Source organism: Sander lucioperca, chromosome 15 (genome assembly GCF_008315115.2).
Source record: "Sander lucioperca isolate FBNREF2018 chromosome 15, SLUC_FBN_1.2, whole genome shotgun sequence".
In the NCBI taxonomy this organism is placed as follows: Eukaryota; Metazoa; Chordata; class Actinopteri; order Perciformes; family Percidae; genus Sander; species Sander lucioperca.
The window spans coordinates 22,490,330-22,511,773 of record NC_050187.1 but is presented as its reverse complement, the minus strand read 5'-3'; the positions used below and the strand labels follow the sequence as shown (position 1 = coordinate 22,511,773).

At 39.4% G+C, this 21,444-nt stretch overlaps 1 protein-coding gene across 4 annotated transcripts in view; it reads right to left on the bottom strand.

Moving 5' to 3' along the window:
* Nucleotides 1-20,979, bottom strand: part of LOC116055299 (SH3 and PX domain-containing protein 2A-like) — a 49,420-nt gene extending 28,441 nt beyond the window's left edge. Inside the window, exons 1-6 of one of the 4 annotated variants that reach the window (XM_035992194.1) lie at nt 20,410-20,979; nt 15,607-15,687; nt 10,202-10,277; nt 9,552-9,605; nt 9,050-9,126; nt 8,088-8,179 (exon numbers count right to left, since the gene is read on the bottom strand). In XM_035992194.1, the coding sequence (XP_035848087.1) occupies nt 8,088-8,179; nt 9,050-9,126; nt 9,552-9,605; nt 10,202-10,277; nt 15,607-15,687; nt 20,410-20,481 (452 nt within the window). In that variant the 5' untranslated portion in view covers nt 20,482-20,979. The remainder of the gene's footprint in view (nt 1-8,087; nt 8,180-9,049; nt 9,127-9,551; nt 9,606-10,201; nt 10,278-15,606; nt 15,688-20,409) is intronic. The other 3 variants (XM_035992195.1, XM_031307203.2, XM_031307211.2) reach the window with 3 other exon arrangements.
* Between the last annotated feature and the right edge of the window lie 465 nt (nt 20,980-21,444).

Genomic DNA, 21,444 nt, shown 5'->3' with positions numbered 1-21,444 from the left:
CCCTGCGTGTATGTATCTCTTCAAATGGCAGACATGGTGTATATGAGGGCGATGCAACTGCCTGTTGAACAGAACAGCATTTATTTACTTGACAAAGTATCATATCCCCTTGATAAGTCCCATTCATGTTTAAATGTGAAAGCATCTTTCTGTTCTAAAGCCTGGACTGTACCAAAACACCGAAAGGATGAGCATTAGTGTCAATGAACCCACTCTGTGCTTTCACACTCATCAGGGTCACAGTAGTCTATATCCTTGACGTTCCACTTCCGGGATTGCTCCGTTGCCGCCGGAAAATCCGCCAGATTTCACTCATTTAGGCCGGATATGCGTTGCCTTGGGCTTCCTTTGTGTTGCCATTTTAAACTCTGGTCGATTTATGAGGACTATGGTAGAGCTGCAAAGATTAATCAATTAGTTGTCAACTCTTAAAGTAATTTTTTAAGACAAAAGTCAAAATTCTCTGATCCCAGCATCTTAAATGTGAATATCTTCTAGTTTCTTTTCTCCTCTGGGACAGTAAACTGAATATGTTTGAGTTCTGGACAAAACAAGACATTTGAGGACGTCATCTTGGGCTTTTGGGAAACACTGAGCCACATTTTTCACCATTTTCTGACATTTTATAGACCAAACAACTAATCGATTAATCGAGAAAAAAATCAACAGATTAATCGACTATGAAAATAATCGTTAGTTGCAGCCCTAAACTATGGTTAACCTTTTCTCAGATCTCTGCAGGGTAAATCCAGACAGCTAGCTAGACTATCTATCCAATCTGAGTTTTCTGTTGCACGACTAAAACAACTTTTAAACGTACACATGTTCACCAAAACATGTTCCTTCCGAACCTATTTTGCAGCGGCACAGAGGCTTTTCTCCGGTGCTTAGCACCGCCCAAGACGATTGTGATTGGTTTAAAGAAATGCCAAGAAACCAGAGCACGTTTTCCTCCCATCCCAGAATGCTACTGTATGTGGTGTCACCAGACTCTCCTCCAGCGCGCTTTGGACAAGGGTTTGGCAAAGCAAGACTAGGGTCACAGAGAACCAATTTACCACTGACTGCGTGCACATTTAGTGTACACGTCTGTGTGCTCCTTTTTTTATTTTTTTATTTGATTATTATTATTTAATCTGGAACAGATAATTTTCATAATTGTTACTGTTGTTGGACTATTCAGCCAGAGAAAATATGAAGCTATTATTTTATTTTGACAGAAATTAGTCATTTAGAAGCAAATGAAACAAATGATGGCATGATGAACAAAGGATTTATACATTTAAATTCATTCATGAAAGTGTTGTCAGTTTAATTTGAAAGCTCATGCTTCATATACTGTAATGCAGGTACACAATGGATGATACTTCACATAATTACTTAATCCAGTTTAATAAGAATTTGTTATACAATGGAAATGCATTAACATTTCAAAACAGACCAACATTTCTGAATCTGGTTCCGTATTAGAGCCTGACCGACAAAGGATTTTTAAGGTCGATACCGATACAAATATTTGATGATTTAAAAATCAGATATTCCGATATATATTTAAAAAAAAAAAATCCAAAAATGCGTAACTTAAGATATGAAACTTAAAGTCCTTTGAACAAAAAGACAATAACAACAAAAAAGAAATCAGTGTTGCCAACAGGAACGTTGTAGAGCGCCCTCTGGTGGACAAACTATGCAACGCCAACACTCATAACATGGTTGAAGGGTGTTTTGTCCGTTTTTTATTAAAAAAATGTAATATTCAATTATCAGAATCATTTGTTATTATAAATGATTCTGAGGAATGAATATTTAAAATAAAAAAAAAAAAGGAATGCCAATACAGATAGTTTGGAAAATGCCTAATATCAGCCGATAATATCGGCTCTAGTCCGTATATACAGTATGTGTGTGGTTTGCAGCTTGCTGTAGATTTTAGGAGGTGCTGGCTGACTGACTGCATGTCCTCGTTTAGTTAACTGAGCTGCAGTGAGAGCACACTGAGGAGAAGCTGAGGTTTGACACAGATGGGAACAGACACCTGGCTCTCTGGAGTGGCCGGGAGCAGGACTGGAGCCATGGCCAGTTATGGATATGAGTACATGTTTGGATAAACCTTGTCCAACATTTGTCAGGTTACAGCTTGCTCATCAACTCTCTGTTTCATTGATACCAGTTAACAAGAAATGTAGAATTTTAACTATTTTGCTATTTCTGAAGTACTGTAGATTATACTGTGCTACAAAGAAGCTGTTTCACACTTACAACCAAAATGTAAAATGACATTTTGAATGACATTGAAGTCCGTGTATTGCGAGCATCATAACAGGATTACCCCTTGTTCAAGCTAAGCAACACTTCTTGCTTAATCCAAACATTTTTTTACCATTAACTGTATTCCTCGGTTACTTAAATCAAGTCATTTTTGGCACAAGGCTTCTCTGTTTCCAGATGCATGAACAAGTATGAGTTATGAGATATTTCCAATCACACATGTAATAGCTTACAGCTCAGTGCAGCTTCATTATGTACTTAATTTTGAAATAAAACAGCAAATTAAATTGGATTGCGATACAGTAAAAAAAATGTTTATATTTGATCTTCAAGCAATGCTTATTCTACGGAAATTAATTTCATAACTGTGTGTATATAATGGGCAGAAAACACAATAATGTTAAACATGAATGCAGAGCCAACATACAGTAAATAGGTTTGTAGTTTATAAAAAAAAAAATAAGCCTAGTCTAAGCACATGATGCAGAACGCATCACTGAGACGACTTTGAACTCAACGCACACATATACGCTCTGAATAGTTCATCGATTCTTTTCAGACAGAAAAGCGAGCAGGGTGAGTGGTATTTCTTTAAAGAAATAACAGTAGTTATGGTAATGGTTTTAGATAATGTTCACATCAAGGCACCGTGTGAGACAAATTAATTGTAATGCATGTTAAACATTTCTGAAGTATTTCATGAAGTGTTTATTTTGTCAAAATGGTGGTAGGGTGGAGATGAAACTGAGGAAAGCATTATACTGTAGAGGGTTGGGGAGAAATGAGGATAAAGTGGATGCTTGACCTGCCCTGCTAGCTTGTGACCCTTAGCACAGAGCTGGAATAATATTCTTCCCAGGAGGACACTGAGCACACAACTCTGCACTGTGCACTTTCCTCCTACCAGTAAAATCTAATAAATGAGGGCAAGGTAAGGGGAGCGAAAATATGTCCAAACAATATTAAATGCTTAAGACATTGCAGCCATGTTTAAGGGTACATTTTAACCTTTAGTTAACCAATAGAGAGTAACAGCAGTTGAGAGATACAGTATTGGTTTCATTATGTACACACCCATGCCAGGAGATACAGTACATGCATGGGCTGAACACGTCATTAAAAATCCAAGCCCGTGAGAGTCCATCCTCAGCTTGAGTTGAGAATAACCATCTGTTTGCACATAACTGCAGCTCACTCTTTGTAGGTGGGCCTATTAGAAATGGAATGTGTGAGACATTAGTCCTTTGCGCACATTTCTCAGCCAAGCCAAAGGACTGAAGTGTCTGCCCTTCTTCAAGTATACATTACACAGACACTCCTGCCTGAGCTAAGATTAACCTCTGCAGGAGTGACCTCCAGCTCAGGGGTCAATAGGTTGATGAAATCATTGTGATTATGATCAGAGGTCTGATCTGAAAACAAAAAGGGTGTAGTAGGTGATTTTTGTGTGTATATCCTTAAGAAAGGCAATGATGCTGCTTATTCAAATCCTAACAAAAGCATACACAAGCACACTAAACTCGTGCAAACAGGCCCAAATCTCCAGCAAAGCTTGGCCATGATTATACAGTGATGTCATTCTAAAAGAATGTTAGTTTGACCACATATCAACCACTAATAACTTCCCTTGTGGTGAAAGACTGATGTAAAATTAAGCTTTAGGCTGTAAAGAAGAGACTTTAAAACAGCAGTTATTGTCACTTATATAAATTACGTTTACACATTCACAACGTGGGGACTTGCGTCTCATTAGGTGACGCAAAGCTGGTTGCCACAAGGTAAATCATTACATTGTAGGGTTAAGACTAGGTTTTTGCAGTACTCAAGGTAGTTTGCTTGAGTGTCAGTCTTGTAATCTCTAGTAAGGACCAGTTTTGGATCCCAAAGTTAGGGTTAGCGTTGGGGCTAGGCATGTAGCGGTTAAAATCAAGGCTACAGTACATCGCCATGAAATGCAGGTAAGTCAGTCTTTCAACGTCACAAAATCATGTGTGTGTATCTATTTACATGCATGCATGTGCAAGGAGTCCACATTAGCTGCACCATTATGTAGTCCTTTGACCCCTTCCTCATTTGACCTTAAATCATAATCACCTTAATCTAAATGAGTTTGGAGTTTCAATATGATACTGAAATTTACAAAAAGTAAATTATACAACTAAGACAAACTTAATATTCTGTTCCCCAGATCATCACCATCATTACTTGCCAATTTACTTAGATTTTTAAGGTTTTGTCATTTGTATTGCTATATTTTGGCACAGCAGTTTATACAGTTCAGTAATTGAAAGCTGCCTCAGGGTCTTTATGCATTTCTCTGTCCAGTATCGTCCTCTGTTGCACCTGTCAGTGTAACATCATCTACTGTAGGCTATCATATTAGCCTGTCTAATATCACCATGACTGTCTCATCCCCTTGACTGCCTCTTACATTAGTCATGGACTGCTTTGCTTTAGAAATACATTTATCTTTACATCGAACTTCATTTTAAATCATTCTTTATTTCTCTCACAGTATAGTCCTGCTAGAATGACTAGTCATTCACAGCTGTATTAATAATATTTCTGAATTGTTTTAGGTCCTCAAACACCACTAATGACTGCTAATTTTGTGTGTTGATTTCTGACAGCAAGACTTGAGGCTTTGCAGTGTGAAATTCTTCTTTTTGGTGATATTTATGTGAATGAAACTTGCCCACAAATGCAGCGGAACAGGTAGCCATACATGGCCAATTTAGGGGCACTGATTATGCCAATGATGACATCTCACAAATGCGTACCTCTTCATGTGCAGACACCACTCATCAGGCTGAAATTATTAAATTTACAATAAGTTTGTGAAGTTAAGAGAGTTTGAAACCCCCGTACGATCAAACCTCACATTAAGAGAGATTTAGGCTAACAATACAAAACCACTCTCCCATGAGGCCCAATTGCCATGAATTGACTGGATGTAAGCACAGGAAGTACAGTCCAGGAAGTGCTGATTTTTTCAGTTTATTCCGGAGATGGGTCGAGGTCTTTTTTGGTATGCTGAGTCAGTATACTTGCTGCTAGGTCCCATATGCTCTGACTCTCAAGTCTGGACATAGAGAGAGTCTTTTAGACTACAGCACAACTGTACAAACCAACCTACCTTCAGAGCAACAAGTTTAAGAAAAAATGCTAGATATACATAAAGAGCTAAAATACATGGGAAGAGGCCCTTTAACAGGTCTACAAAATATAAACAGATGATGGATATATTCATTTGTTTACTGGAATTATTCATAATTATGCGATTGCCCTTGACCAAGATGCTGGCCTCAGAACTGCAGTCTCCATGCAGAGTATCTAATGCAAAGGACGGATTTCCCCAAGGGGATTAATAAAGTGTAACTTACTTATTATATTACCATTCTAAAAATATAGTACAAAGCAAAGTCACATTGCAGATAGGGCAGTAAAATATATTTTGCAGCAAGTAAACATGGGCTGGCATTGACAGCTAGTATTTTCTCAGTAAAACACCTTAAAACAAACTGATGTCAAAATTATAAGCAACGTTACCTTACCTTGTTGCAAATGACACAAATGCCCAATTTCAAATCTGCATAATTGGCAAACTAATTTTGCAGTGTTGAAAGAATGATTGATGACTAAAACTCTGTATTTTAATTTTATATCTGGCCAGTGGCATTCGTTATCATAAAAGGAAATCTAAACTCTATAATTAAATATTCTCTGCCTGTACTCTCGTAAACAGTAACTTTAGGTGCCAATCAGAACCCCGGGATGTAAGATGATTTGTAAGACTGTGAAAAACATGTTTCTATTATCCAATTGTATTATAATGTCGGTTTTTCTGAATTTGTCACCAAGTTTCTCCAAAAGTTCCTCTTCTTGTGAAATATTCTATAGCTTTCAGCCTTTAGGCCTCTGAAGCTACCTTAAGAGAGGACATCGTTATTTGAATTAACTGTTGATTACCGTGCATGCAAATGCATTCAAGCGACTGGAAATAAGCTTCACTTTGCATCAAAAAGATTTAAAACCACTCAGTGCAACAATGGTCTAAATTATTTAAGCATTTCAGTTGTAGACTTAAAACAATCAGGTGTCTGAGAAATATGTAGTTAGCCCCATTTCTACACATAATGGATCACAAGACAAGACATGTTTCAGCTGATTTCACTTCCCTCTGGCTATCAACTTTCCACATGGGTAAAAGCAGTACCGTTTTATATACAGTATCTTTCTTGTAAATTTCACAAAGCCACACGCTATTACACGTATTTATCAGCATAAATCTAAAAAGTAATACATTAAAAATAGAGCAAGACAAAGACTATTTGCATGTCCTTTGTGTTAGTCCGTCTGCACCATTATTATCCTACACACACACACACACACACACACACACACTACTATCTGTCATTCATCAAAAGTCAAGAGAAACATCTTAGCCTATTGCATGGCTCCCTCTTGTGATGGAGTAACATCACATCCATTTATTTTAGATAATTTAAATCTGTGCAGTGACATCTTTTCAACGTTAGATGGCAGTAGCAGATGAGGGCTTGACAAACATAGCAGTGCTCAGTGCTGATGCTAACAGCACATGTTAGAAATACCAGTAAAATATACCTGAATCATGTTTCATGGTGGACATAATGTCACCAATATGACTGGCCTCAATATTAATCCAGTTAATTCTAATAGAGATATATTGGATTGATTGAATAAAAGTTGAACTGCTTTTAACAGCCGGTACTAATCATGTTCCAGTGACTGGGGCAGCTGAACAAATATCATTATCACCTGAGCAAAAAGGCTCTTATTCTTTATGCTGTTTCAAATTATTTCAATGAATATAATTCCTTATTTTGCCCAAAATGTGATGAAATAGCTCTCCAATTCACTTCTACTTTATGGTTGAAATGTAAACAGTTGTTTACTCAACACATAAGTTTGGCAATATATGTTTCTTCACCGTACCTCACACATTGTAATTATAAGGCATCACAAGATTACCTTTGTTGTGATATTGATAACTTGTGAAACAAAAGAGTAACACTTTAATTGGCTCCAGATCCCCCAGTAGTAAACTAAGCACTTGGGTGGCATGGCTTTTAGACCTCAATGTCTCAATTTAATTTAAGATCCTCCAACACTGGAGGAGGATATTGCTTTGAAGTGGGATTAACATGAATGGGCAGTGGGGGGTTAGAGGTGGCAGGTCTGGTGGTAGTGGAGAGACCACTCATGAGGTTACCACATTTTTCTCCTTGTGTGTTATGTACAAACATTTGATGAGTTTAACATCATATTTTAGTAAGAAAGAATACTATCCCAGACTTAGTTAAATTAGGCATTAAGAATAGAATAGAATTTAAACAAAAACTATTCTAGCAGCCAGTCTGTAAATACTCCCACTCTGACTTTGAAGTGAGTATGACAAATGACTACCCTGAGAGCCTTATCTGTTCTGAGACTTGAACTCAGCTGCACTCTCATGACACCACTGATCCTTACGCATTTGTTTTGGGGATCAGGTGTCACCTCTCAGAAATCATTATTAATAAAAACACAGTGCCTCTCAATCAGCATTAATCAATCATCTCTGAGACACAGCAAAGCCTCTGGATCAAGATGGGTCAGTGCGGGGGAAAGGAATCTGTCCCAGCTGCTGGGCCACACACACAGTCTGCTCCTGTTGTAGCCAGTGTTTACAACCCACCAGAGGGCAATGTTTGGTACTAACAGTTCATTTAACGGAGATAATGCTAATGCTCAATGATAGCGTATGATTTCTAAAGTATGCAGTAATAGTTACTCACTCTGTGGGAGGGTTGAGGTCCTCTGACTTGGTCTCAAAGAACTTGAGGACCTCCTCACTTTGGGAAAGGTGGGAGGGAAGCTTCATCAGAGCCTGTGGGCAAGAAGGGAGGGAGAAAGCTACTGGATGCGACAAAAAACAAATTAAAAAGATTGCAGGGGTTGTTAAAAGTGCTGGAGTGTGGTTTTGGAATTACAATGAGTAACCAGCTCATAACACTTAGTCATTGCACAGTCAGTCAGATGAGAAGACCAAGCAGAGATGTGGAGGGTGTGGAGGGGAAGGAAGAAGGCTCTGAGCCCGGAGCGAGGGTTAAGACAAAGGAAAACACATAGAGGTGATATAGTATAACAGCCGCTGTCTCAGCTGCATGGACATTCAAAATGAGATACTTCAGCCTACTGCACTTGAATCAGAAAAGACATCCTATAAGTAACAAAATCTAAAAAGAAATATTTAAGCTTCTTGCCTTTACAGCAAATTGTGCTTAGTTCCTTTAAATGAAAACTGCTCCCACACTTTGCAACACACCTGCCCCACATTCCCATCTCTGACCTAATGAATATAAGAGGGTCAGGTAGCTATCTGCACTTACGGAACTTTAAATCTGCTGATTCATTCTTATTGTTTGTATTCCGTTTTACCCCTGTGTGCCCCCATTTCCCTCGTTTCCTTTATAGGCTGCCTATTTACATTGGTGACAGGAAATGACCAGTGCAGATAGAGCCGTTGCTTTCCTGTTGAGGCTGGTGGGGGAGATAAATGTTGAGGCCTGCCTTGAAAATGCTCTGGCAAATGTACAGGGAGTAGAGCAATGACAGATAAAGTGCTCTTCCAACAACACATACACCAAACATGAGTAGTCAACATTTACTTTCCAAGAAGATGTATTGTGTTAACAGCAGACAAAGTGATACTATGGACTCAAAAAGGACATTATGAGACATACAGCCTTTGTCTTACTTTGCAGTAATTATCCAGGTGTTTCAGCCTTTTGACGGCTACATCTCTTATGTGACTTCGGCGAAATAAGACTTTACCTGAGGAGAAACAGCACCGTCAGTTGTACATACATCTATCAAAACGTGTTTATTAAAAGGCTTGCTATTTGTAATGCATTTATATAAACACCAACATGTCATGGGAGATCCCTCCCCAGCCGAGTGGATTCAGATGATTATTGTGCTAAATGGCAAATGTGGGAATTATTCATTGATAAGCAATAAGGCCCCATCCCCTATTTATGTATGTGTATATGTGTATGTATTATGTGGATATGTATATATAAGTATGTGTGGTATTTCAATTCTTGTTGTACTGTAGATTTGGGTGGAAAATTTTAAATTATGAAATCGCAAAAAAATATTTATTTATTTATAAATTTAGTACAGCTTCTTGTGACATGTGATGTTTACTACACAGAGGCTGTATATTTACCCAATGATCAATTCATGTTCATATTCACCATGTGAAGTCCAGCTGTAAGATAGTGTTCCCTTCATTTGAAGGACATGACATACTAAAGAAAAAGTAGCATACATTGAATACGTGATTTAAATATTTAATGATACTAAATTCTAAAAACAGAAGAACCCCAAAGAGTGTTCTAATCCATTAATAGAGAGCAGTTGTTAAAAAGTTACTAATCCTCACTTTATAACTCCTAGGAGACTGACTGCTAATAACAGGGTCTAAATGCATGAAGCCCCACCGTTTGTTGAGGGAATACAGTTCACCCCACGCTGGCTTACAGAAAGATCAAAACAGCAGTGGTCAGGCTTGAGCAGTACAGCTTGTCTAACAAAGGATCTCTTCACTGCTCTCCTCTGCTCTGGCCCACAATGAGTTTATCAGATTAGACAAATCCCTCTCTGCTACCCTCCTACTGCCATGGCAGACCACAAATTGATTTAGCTTGGGTGGAGTATGGCAGTTAATAAAACAATGCAATGTGGTGGGCCGTTCTATGGAGTATGTAGGCGTGCCAACAAACAGCGGTTGTGCATGAAAATGTCTGAAGGCTTTTGTTTAAATACTGCAGTCTCTTGGATACATCTAAAATTGAGGTGACAGTGATATCAGAGTGTTGGGCATGCTATAAATTGTGTTTATCACCTGGCAAAAAGGGAATAATCCTCTTTTTGGGGTCCTTCTGTCCTCCTTCGATTGGGAATTTGTCGAGGATTCGCATCTGCAAACGTGAGTGAGAAAGTAAAGCGTGTCACAAACATGAGTGCAGCAAAACATGCCTTTTGGAAAGAAAAAAAAATGACACGTGACGATGTAAATGGCAAGCAATAATTATCTTTATTGCTTACCGTTTGATGGCTAAACCACAAACAGGAACAGTTGACCTTTTTGTCACGGTACATGAGGTCACCATCGGGTGTAATTACATATTGTCTGAAAAGCTACTGTGTCGTGAAAATACACAACAGTTTCACTTTGATCTCTGGGGCAGAAGCCAAGGTTACGTCCCCCACATTTATCTGAAAAAAGCAAGTTCAACTTAAAGAGGAGATAGTGAACACTTTGATGTTAACACTTGATACATCAGATCATTTCCAGGATCCATCTATTGAGAGACAAAGGATCAAACAGACAAGAAATAGATACAAAGCATGCTGTGTTAAGTCTTTTATGACAGCTTACAACCATTTCCTTCTATGTGTAGCAGTTTGTAACTGTCTGAGCATGTGTCTACTCGGATATACGTATGTATGTGTGGATCTGTCCCATGTGTACAAAGAACATGCTGTGTTGTGAATGATGTATGGGTTGTTTTGTTGAGTGATGAAAAAAAGCATGCATTGCAAATGTGTTAAGTATGTGTCTTCATGTGTCTGTATCACAGATAAGAGTTTCTGATTTTCTCTTTAAATAAATCACAATACCATAAACGCACATGAGAGCATCCTATAGTAACAGCAAACTCAATATCCAGATGCAGCCCTGCTTTTGTCTGTTCTGCTTTGCCTTGTTCCAGATGTGCTCTGTTAAACAGCAAAAACTGAGCGTCAAGCTAAAGCATGCTCAATTGGGAGGAGGAGACCGGGAGACTAGTCTTGGTCTAAACCGGGCCAAGAAGAACCAGGTGGACAAACAGAATCAAGCTTAAATGGCAAAGTGGGATCCGCCATGTCTGGGCCTGTAGGAGTTGTTTGTAGGACTTCTCCAGTAAGAGGTGGTTTGGTTTCTCTTCTTGTGGTTTTTTCCTTTTTTGCACTCATCTGGTGCCTTTGCTGAATCCTTAAGTTTCTCTCAGGGCATGGCATTTCCCCCTCCTCCGAAATATAAACAGCTAACAAAAAATGGTTTCTGTTGAAGAGGCCAGCCATCATTATTGTGTTTTAAGGGCAAAGTAAAAGGGCTGAGTATAAAGAACAGCTCCGGTTAACCACACCTGCACACAAACACGTCATGGTAAGATTTCTGATTATACCAGTTTTATGCTCCTAAACTGAAAAGGCAAGACATCAAATGTGCCTTTAGGCAATAATACAATTTCACAGCAAGGGCTGCAATTTCCATTGTTGTTTTTCTAACAGTGCACTGGCAACTGTATTGTTTGTCTGACACACCAAGCTGCACACTCATCATGTTATCAGCCTCCCAGCTGGATGCAGCCATATACTCCTTCTAAGATGGAATTGTTCACTCAACACCTTCAGAAACCACCTCGGCTGACAGAGAGGCGTCTCATCCAGAAGCGATGATGACATAATCCCTTGGGGACCTGCCTGGAGATGTGAAAGCCGCTTCTATGGCAACAGCCGGACAACTTGGAACGAAACTCTAAAGGGAAAACATTTCTCGCATTTCAGGGACTTGGCCCCGAAATGTTGTATTTACTGTACATTGCTATCGTAAACTTCAGTGTATTAAGCTGCAGTGTCCGCTAAGTGTTCCCATTGGGAAAATGAACCATGTAGCAACAGGTGCTATGATGTAATCACATTTCCCAGTCTCTTTTTTTTCACACTTGATAATCATTGCTGTGAATAAATGCCAGAGAAAGAAAGCACAATAAACAGTCAATCATCTCTATTTTGGCATCATGACGTTATGGACATGAATTATGGTGACAGGAGGAACCCAAACAGGTTCTGAACACTGTTATTATAATCATAGAAGCATTTAAACTGAATTGCAGTCACAGGAGTGGAACGGGAGGAACAGACAAAGAGACACTGCACTGTGCAGCAGACAAAGAAACTGTTCTGAGAGAAATCATAGACGGGGCGAGTTTGGAGGAATGTTTGAGTGGGAAAACAATCTGATTCCTTCTCTGGGTTGTTTTTTGACATCTACTTGACAGATGTTGACTGCAGAAAGATCATGATGCAACAGCCCTCTTGGTCAGAAAGTGTCTCATATCTTTCATGTATGTTGTTACAAAAAGCTGCATTGTTATCATTATCAGAAACAAGTAATATAAACTCAGATTTTATGCCTCATCTGGTAATAACGAATTGCTGCAACATTGAAAAGTGTTCAAATCTTTACAACTGATGGGCCCAATTGACTATAATATGTTTATTCATTAAATATGGGAACCAATGTTACATTTACACATCAAATAAGGGAACCAATTTTACACATCAAAGTGTGCTTACATTTGTGAAAAAAAAGTGGTATGATGTCTTTTCTGGCTGTAGAGGGAGCTGTGTGAAGTCTGACCAGCTGCCGTAAGTGATGTCAATTGAGTCAGCGTTGGTTGGTTCTAAAGACTACAAAGTTTGAAAATGAAAAAAATCTGATGGCATGGGTTTAGAAAGAAGTGAGCATACCAGACCTCTGTAGTCTGCTCCTTATCTTTGCTTAAAAGGAAGAAGCTCGAAGCTACATTAGTTACTATACAACACACCCAAATCTCAAACTGAACTGTCAGCAGTTCAGTTGCATTGTGGGTAATGTAGGGCTCAGGTTTTGACAAAGAACAAGAAAGCATGTAATAAAAATATGACATCTTTGGTTCTGCTGCATCAATTTTTATACTTAAAACTGTCCATGAGTCAGACAGCATTTTACTGTAGGAAAAATCCTGTTGCTAAAATCGGTGAAGTACTCTTCTAAATAATCTTTAGACAGTTTTTAGCCATTAGTTTGTCTTCCCTCATATTCCTGCAGAGTTGTCTAGGTTTGACAACAGTTTTTTAAGAAAAATAATCGTGTTCCATCTTGTGTCAGGACTGTAGGCCAGACAAATTATAATGCAGACAGAGTAGAGCTGACCCTAGTCCAACTCCTCAATCCAAAAATAATGACAACTAAGGAATTTTTGGAGAAGTTTCTGTCCAAAAGGAAACCAAGCAAGCTTGCACACTCCACAATCCCCCTGAGGAAAGCTGTGACCCATGTGCTCTGTCCGCTGTGGTTCAAGGGTGTGTGTGTGTGTGTGTGTGTGTGTGTGTGTGTGTGTGTGTGTGTGTGTGTGTGTGTGTGTGTGTGTGTGTGTGTGTGTGTGTGTGTGTGTACTCCTTCTCTTTGACGGTAAACTCTGTTTGACACACTGACCAATTCTGCTCAGGTCAAACATACGCAAATCAAAAACACTTCCCTTTGACACCAGGAACAGCATTTGGTTAAATCCAGGCTCAGCAGTATACAGCATGCAAACAATGTCTTTAAAACGAGGAATCTATGTGCTTATCTCTGTACATGCATTACATAGACTTCACTTTAGATCAGCAGAAATGACAAAGCGAAGGAATCAGGTAAAAAGGAGATCCTGATAATTTATGATAATGGCTTCCCAGAGGAGCAGTTATGAGCTATGTTTAGTGCACTGGAGAGGCTTAAAACATTAGCAGAGAGTGCACTTTTGGAGATCCATTTGGTAAGGAAAATGGATACCTCATCTTTAAAATCCAAACAGCAAAGCAAGGGGTTTTACATGACCAGCTGTACAGTGCTAGCTGATGTTGGACATAATATGAATAATAGGCCACTGCTTAAAAGGCGCTCTTGTTCTGTGACCTTACTTAGCTTTTCTGAATTCTGAATTAATGGTTATCCGATGAGATCATGGTCACATTTGTCAGGCCAAGGGTGTCAAATGCATTTTTTTCTCTGTCCGCTTCTAGCGAACATAAACCATGCAATTGTGCTACACAGGCAGAGAGCTGTGCAGAGTTGGAGGAAGATCGTAGGTGTCAGTTGGCAGAAACACAAACAAAAACTCAATTTCTGCCAGGAGAAAAGACAACTATTTTAATACAGGCGGTATAAAAGTGAGACTATAGGTAGACTCGACATTATTGAAATCATAAGGAGACATGCAGCAGTTAAATAGCTGTCTTATCTAAACTTCCATGGATTAGCATTTTCCTTTCATTCTTTGAATCCAAGCCTCCAAAACTGTTCATTACCCAAACCCTTTCCTGACCACAACTTCCTCCTTATTTCATCCAATGCATTCTGGGATTGGTCTGGGATTGCATTACCTATACTACCTCCTCCTTCTATAGGAATCTTAAAAGTAACTATTACTAATAATTACTAAATAATTATTCACTACGTTTTAATAATGGTGGAATTATTTTAAAGACCTACTGACATGCTTGACGTACATCTTACCAAGTAGTGAGAAGATGCTTTTGTCTTCTTTTACACCTGCTCAATCCAACACTTATCATAGACTGTCTGCAACTTCTAGTGTACTTCACTCTAGACACTTCATCTTTCACCTATATGACTATGTTCATACAAGGACAAATAAAACACACTATCCCCACCCAATTTTGTATGGACAGCTGCAGACTGTTGTTCTTCACGGATTACATTGGCCTGACAAACACACCCCGGCAGCAGGGATCTATGGACAAGACTAATGTTTACAGAGACAGTAGAGAAGCTCTGTTTCCATCAAACAGACCAGGGCAGAATTTTCCTGGCTATTAGCAAGAGACCAGAGAACAAAGGGTTTCCTCTGCTGCCTCCAATACAGCCAGCCCACCAGAGCCACAGCTTTGGAGAGTGCAGTCTGGCAGAGAGGGCTATTAGAGAACAGCCAGAGACAGTCTTTTACAAGAAAAATGCTTGATAAGGTATGCAATGATATAGGTTTAAACCCTTCACATTGTTGCTACGTAGATTAGTAATCTTTCAAACAAACAATATATAGACAATGCAGCCCTGTGTGGTTAAAAATGTAAACGTGAATCACCGTTAGGAAATGCAGAAATTTCACTGGAGGCTACTGGATCCTGAAAAAAACTCCTAAAGGCATAACTTTGCCCCATGCTGTACTCTGACTGAGGTCGTGTTTTCTTCCTGCATCTGCTGACTGGATTTCCCCTATTTCCCTTTTTCCAAGCCGGCTCCAGTAGTCTTAAATGAGACCTTTCACAGAGCATACTGCCTTCAAGCAGCTGAACAGAAAAACGCGGCAAAAGGTCAAAAACTGACCTCACAGAGTTTAATATGAAGAAGACATATCCAGGCCATTTTCAACACAGAATACAAACATGTATTACGTGAGAATAGACGTATTTAGTTAATTTTCCAGTATAACATACCTGTAGGTCAAAGAACTTGCTGTATCTCCTGTAGATGACATGGGAAGTGGAGTCTGAGTAAGTGACGTTGATGAGGTACACCTAGTGAGAGATGCACAAACGAAAGAGGCCCATTAGGAGCAAAGTCACTTTGTCAAAAGCACCACAGCAACGCTTTAGCTTGCCTTGCTCTAATGACATAAAGTGCATCCCCTCCTGAGTTAACTTCAAGAGGTCGTCAAAGGTCAAATAAACTCATTAAGTTTGTCTGTTTTCGTCACAAATTGGAAAAACATCAGGGGTCAATGAGAGGGCCAAAAGATTTCAAGTATTATGTCATTAAAACCATTCATAATGAATGATGTGTGTTTTTGAGTGCAGCTGTGACTCTGATTTCAGTGGTTTTAAAATATTTAACAAGTTTAAGTATACATTTTCCTAATCATTCTGCAGTGCTGAAAACAAATAGCTATGAGGCTGTCATTTCTGGTCTGCAAACCTATATTGTGCATATACAAAATTGCATTTTAGTGCCTTGTGTAACTAACAACTTTGCATTTTGCTTTTACAATGTCCATCTGAGTCCACGGTCTGAAGAAACAAATGATGCTCCCATTATGTCAACAACTTCCAGCACTTATATCTATCACCAGGAATAATGACAGGGACGACATGTTTACTAATAAAGGAGCTGAAATGGGAATATCATTTCCTTGGCAGACATCAGTCATTACAGAACAAAACACTGTTGCCGGCCTTTTTCCCAAAATAAATTCTCTATTTGCCTCAACAACAAAAGGGCCCACAAACAATTGTGCACGCCCTGAGATTCGGAAACAGATGGCTGCACCTAATGCATTTCCATCTAAGCGCATGGCACAGAGTGTTTACAAAAGCAGCATTTTCACATATGGTGGCAATCTACAAGGACATCAGTTACTAGTTTGAAATACAGTCTTTAGTCTGCACACAGTTCATTATCGAAAGAGTGTGCAGCGAGGCGGGACAAGCTCTTCAGCAGCTCGCTAATTAGATACAGACGGCATGACCAAACACACTGAATTTAGGCAACAGCATGGCTTAAAGCTAGGGTGTGTGAGGTCAAGATACATCCCAAAAGAACTATGAATAATAAAATTTGACAATATAAGTCATGCTACAGAAAACAATCTGTTAATCTCTCTACAGAGATTAACAGAGTTAATCAATGTGTAATTTGTATGCAACACATAAGAGTAACACCAGAATTGAATGGTGATGGTTGCAACCAACATTACTGATATCTCATAACAAGCCTATTGTAATTCCATGCAAGCTGATTACATTCTTTACAGCAGATTCAAAGCAAGTAACCACAATGACTGATGGTGATATATAGCTGACAAGAACATGTTTAACTCTTGTAAATATTAAAGTCAGTATTTAACAAGGGTGTTCAGGCAGTAAACTGCACAAGCTGAAGACTTGCCATTGGATTTCATCTCTCCTGAAATAATCCCCCTCTTGCAATGTATGTAAACAAGGATTAGTTGCCATGCACTCTCTAGCTCCAGTGCCATGAGTCCCTGGAAGGAAGTCACACTTGAACAGTGGGGACAAAAGACAAAGGGTGGCTTCTTTCCTCTCTCAAACAGGATAAGCATGTTCAGTTGCTTAGCTCATAGATAATGAGATTTAATTTTGTTTTCCCTCTTCTTCTCTCGTTGGGACTTTCCAGTCAACCCTCACCTCCGGCTTCCATCCCAAGGGAAAGTGTGTGCCCTATGTTTAGTGCCCTCGGGAAGTCTCCCTCAGCAGGAGATGGATGATGCAATTGATCCTAACTCTCAGGTTAATTAATCCAATTCTACCTGATGGACTAATAGATTTTTGCAGTCCCGCTGAGAAATGGCTCATGCTCATTGGATTTGATTACTTAAGTCAGTAAGATAACACCAAGCCCAGACCATAGAGTCAGATAAGACCAGGAGTCTACAGCCACACTAGCATATTTGACCCATCACTTTCTCTATTCATGCAGTTTAGCACCGAGTATCTTCTCTTCTGTCTTTATGCTAAGCTAAGAAACTTGCTAAAACTTCTGGTCTCGGAAATAATGGAGCAACACAAAATGTATGTCTTGGGTTTTCTGGTTTGTTTTAGTGTTTCTAATATTTGAGAAGAAGGCAAACAATATGAGTAGCTGACAGACAGCGAATGAATTAGAGGGTGAGTCCCGAGAGTTTGGTCCGCACCAGTTGGAATGATCTTTCACACTTCCCCCCCGTCTGTATCGATGACGTTTCATTTATGGGATAGTTTCGGTGCCGCCGAAAGTTCCGCCAGATGTCCGTCATCTTCCATTTTCTTTGTGTTGGCATTCTCGTGCCAATGGTCGATTTATGAGGACTATTGTTAATTGCTCCTCAGATCTCTGCAGGGTAAATCCAGACAGCTAGCTAGACTATCTGTTGAATTTTCTTGAGTTTTCTGTTGCACGACTAAAACAACTTTTGAATGTACACGTTCCACCAAAACAAGTTCCTTCCCGAGGCAATTTTGTAAAGGCACAGTTGCTGCGTCCGCCGCAAGACGATTGTGATTGGTTTAAAGAAATGGCAATAAACCAGAGCACATTTTTCTCCTATCCAGGAATGGTGTGTGGACTAGCCAGACCTTCCTCCGCAGCGCTGTGGAGGTAGGTCTGTCAATGCAGAATACAGTACCCCAAACAAACCGGACTATTCGATGAAACACTCCAGGGTTTGGTTAAAACGGACAAAACGGCTCAGGTGAAAAAGCAACCTAAGGTTGCTGCTATATGGTAATGATGATGTATTTGCCAACACAGGCAACATGGTTGAGTATCTCCAAAGCCTCAAGGATAATGATGGAAGCAAGCACCTTTTCACTGGCTATATGGTAAATTATTCAAATCCCATTTGATCGTCAGACACCAAGTACATTATTCCAGTTTAGGTATAGGAGTTAGACACATATCCCCACATACAGCAGTGGTGGGGGCTTCCTCCTGTCTGTCCACATAGCTTGGTCATATAGTATTGTTCCCATTGACGATGCTTACATGTGTCTGGCCAAAGCAGGAATAAGTCCTATCCCTCTCGCAATATCCTAGATGTATATGACCCATACTATTTTAAAGAACCTGGAAAAATCACTTAGGTCCATTTGGATGCTGGTGTGGCCCTATTTTATACAGTCTACGGTATGGCCTCTACTCTTCTATACCACTGCTGGCTTAAGATACAGCTGTTTAGTCCCCTACCCAGGGCTCTGCCTGCCAGCTGCTGTCAGTCAAACACAGACATTGGCATGCCCCTAGAACCACCAAAGAGAGCATTTCTGACATTTTACCTTTTTCCCTTTAAATAATAAAAACTATATTGACAATAAAGTTGACAATAATTATGACTGCAAAAGGGATGTCTAAATAAGTAACATTAAATATGTAAAAACCTAATGAAAACGATACATTCATGCTCAATGCACCCTGGGTGCATGCTTTACTAGGATACTAACCAAATGTGCATTATTTACACTGTTGCCTCATTATTTTGGCTTGTTCGTCCACGTATTATGTACCAGCAAAGTAACAGTCAGGAAACGGTAGATGATAGATCGGATCCGCTAGATGTGTCGATGTCACAGGACGTGCCTCGTGGCCCTTATCCTGCCTCTGATTGGCTTACCCTGGTATTCTAACCCTAACCAATTCCCACTCCCCATGCCTAAAGCTAACTACGTAGACCATTCTAGCAGATCCAATTTAGGATCTACCTCAGGAAAGTGGCAGAATGTGCAACATTGTGGTTGAAAACACCAAAGAAGAAGAAAATGGTCAGGAAGACAGCCTCTAATTGGTCGACTCACCTGACAACATTCTTGGAGTCAAGATGGCCGAAATAACCGTTCAGTTGTGGATTTATCGTTCTGGAATTACTGTGCAGTAAATCTCTGTAAAGACACTGCAGTTCCAGGCTGGATAACAAAGCTAGGATCACACAGAAGACCTCTTTGGAAAGGCCCAGATGTTAGCTATCATGCTAAACAAGCAGAACGATGGTAGCTTGAAGCAATGCTAGGTATTAAACATTACGTAACTTTATTTATAGATTGATAATTATTGATTTATTGTACAAAGACACTGTAGTTCCAGGCTGAGTAAAAAAAAGCCTACAATCGCACAGAAGACCTTGTTGAAACAGTGCATATATCTGCTTCTAAAAAATACACTATACTGTATCCATCTTTAGATATTGAATATGACATAATAAAACATTTTCATAATAGAAAGTGTTCTCAGAATTCAGACTTTTTTTTTTTTTTTTTTTTTAAAAAGGCAAAATATCTCAACACCAATTGATTGACTTGCCCTGTATGGAAGAGGATTATGGCCACATGTGAAAACATTTGAGTAAAGTCAGAATTCTGAGAATATAAAGTCAGAATTCTGAGAATAAAGTCAGAATTCTGAGATTAAATTCTGAGAATAAAGTCAGAATTCTGAGATTAAATTCTGAGAATAAAGTCAGAATTCTGACTTTATTCTCAGAATTCTGACTTTACTCAATACATGTTTTCACATGTGGCCCTAATCCTCTTCCATACAGGGCAAATCAATCAATTGGTGTTGAGATATTTGAGTCTGGAGGTCTGGACCAAAGTGGTGGAATCGACAGACCGATAGCCATCCATAGAGCTGCTAGCATGGCTAGAATTTCAAGACATTGGTTTACAATGTTGTGGAGCCTAAATTTGTGAAGTTAATAGCTACTTGAACAACAATTTGAGCAGAAACACAGAAAGAGGAGACAATGTACTTACATAGTGTTTGGAGGGATTCCTTCTCTTCTGCACGTCCACAACATTAACGTCAAGGACGGTTCGCAGCTGCATCTTGACAGACCAAATGGGATTTGCAACAAGAAATACTCTAATAAATGCTACAAAAGAAGACGCTCACCCATGAAAGCGATATTGAATATGAAACACCACAAGGGCTTGTGAGGACTGTAATGTTGGTAAAAGGAGAGACTCCGCGCTCAGACTTTGGGTGCATCCATGAAACGATGGTGTCAGGCGGTCTCGGTGTTTCTGAACCATTGTGAAACATGACAACGCAATAAAACTGGCGTTCAATCAGTCTTCCCCTCCCTCAAGGAGGGCTGGACTGCCGCAGCAAAGTACGGACAGGAGCAGTGTGTCAATGTAGGCTACGGGGCGGTCCCGCTTTGGCTGGCTGGACACACTACTGCACCGACCCTTTGAAGAAGTGATGTCAGACGGTTTGGGACTTGTTGTTTTGTTTCTTGTTTCTCACGTGTAACATAATATTGTGCACAACTGTTATGCTAAAAACTATTGAGCGTTTGGAGAGAAAATTAGACAGCCTATATGGCATGATGCAAGCACATTTATAAGAGAATATTGCTGCCTTCAAATGGTCTTCCTTCCCAAGGCTATACAAAACGAAACCTTTTTGCTGGATATTTTTATTTATATATAAAAAAAAAAAACTGTTTTGCTCTTTTGCTACATTTGTGACAATAAACTCTCAAAAGCTGCCTGTGATGTTGTATTTTTAACTTCAAGAAAACAGCTCGTATGCTTAACACGCATGAACAGCTACATATAAACCTACAATTGTCTGCTTAGCTGACAATCACATAACATATCACCATCGATTGTGCCGTTAATTTCAAAGACACTGCAGATTTCCGACAGCATTTAAACTCGGCATATGGCAAATGACTTTGCTTCCTCCTAGTGGCGGAGGTATGGACATGGATGTGAAGGCCTATGCTTTTTCCACAAAACAAAAATGTATCTCCTCCTTCTCCTAAAGGTGGTAGCCTATAT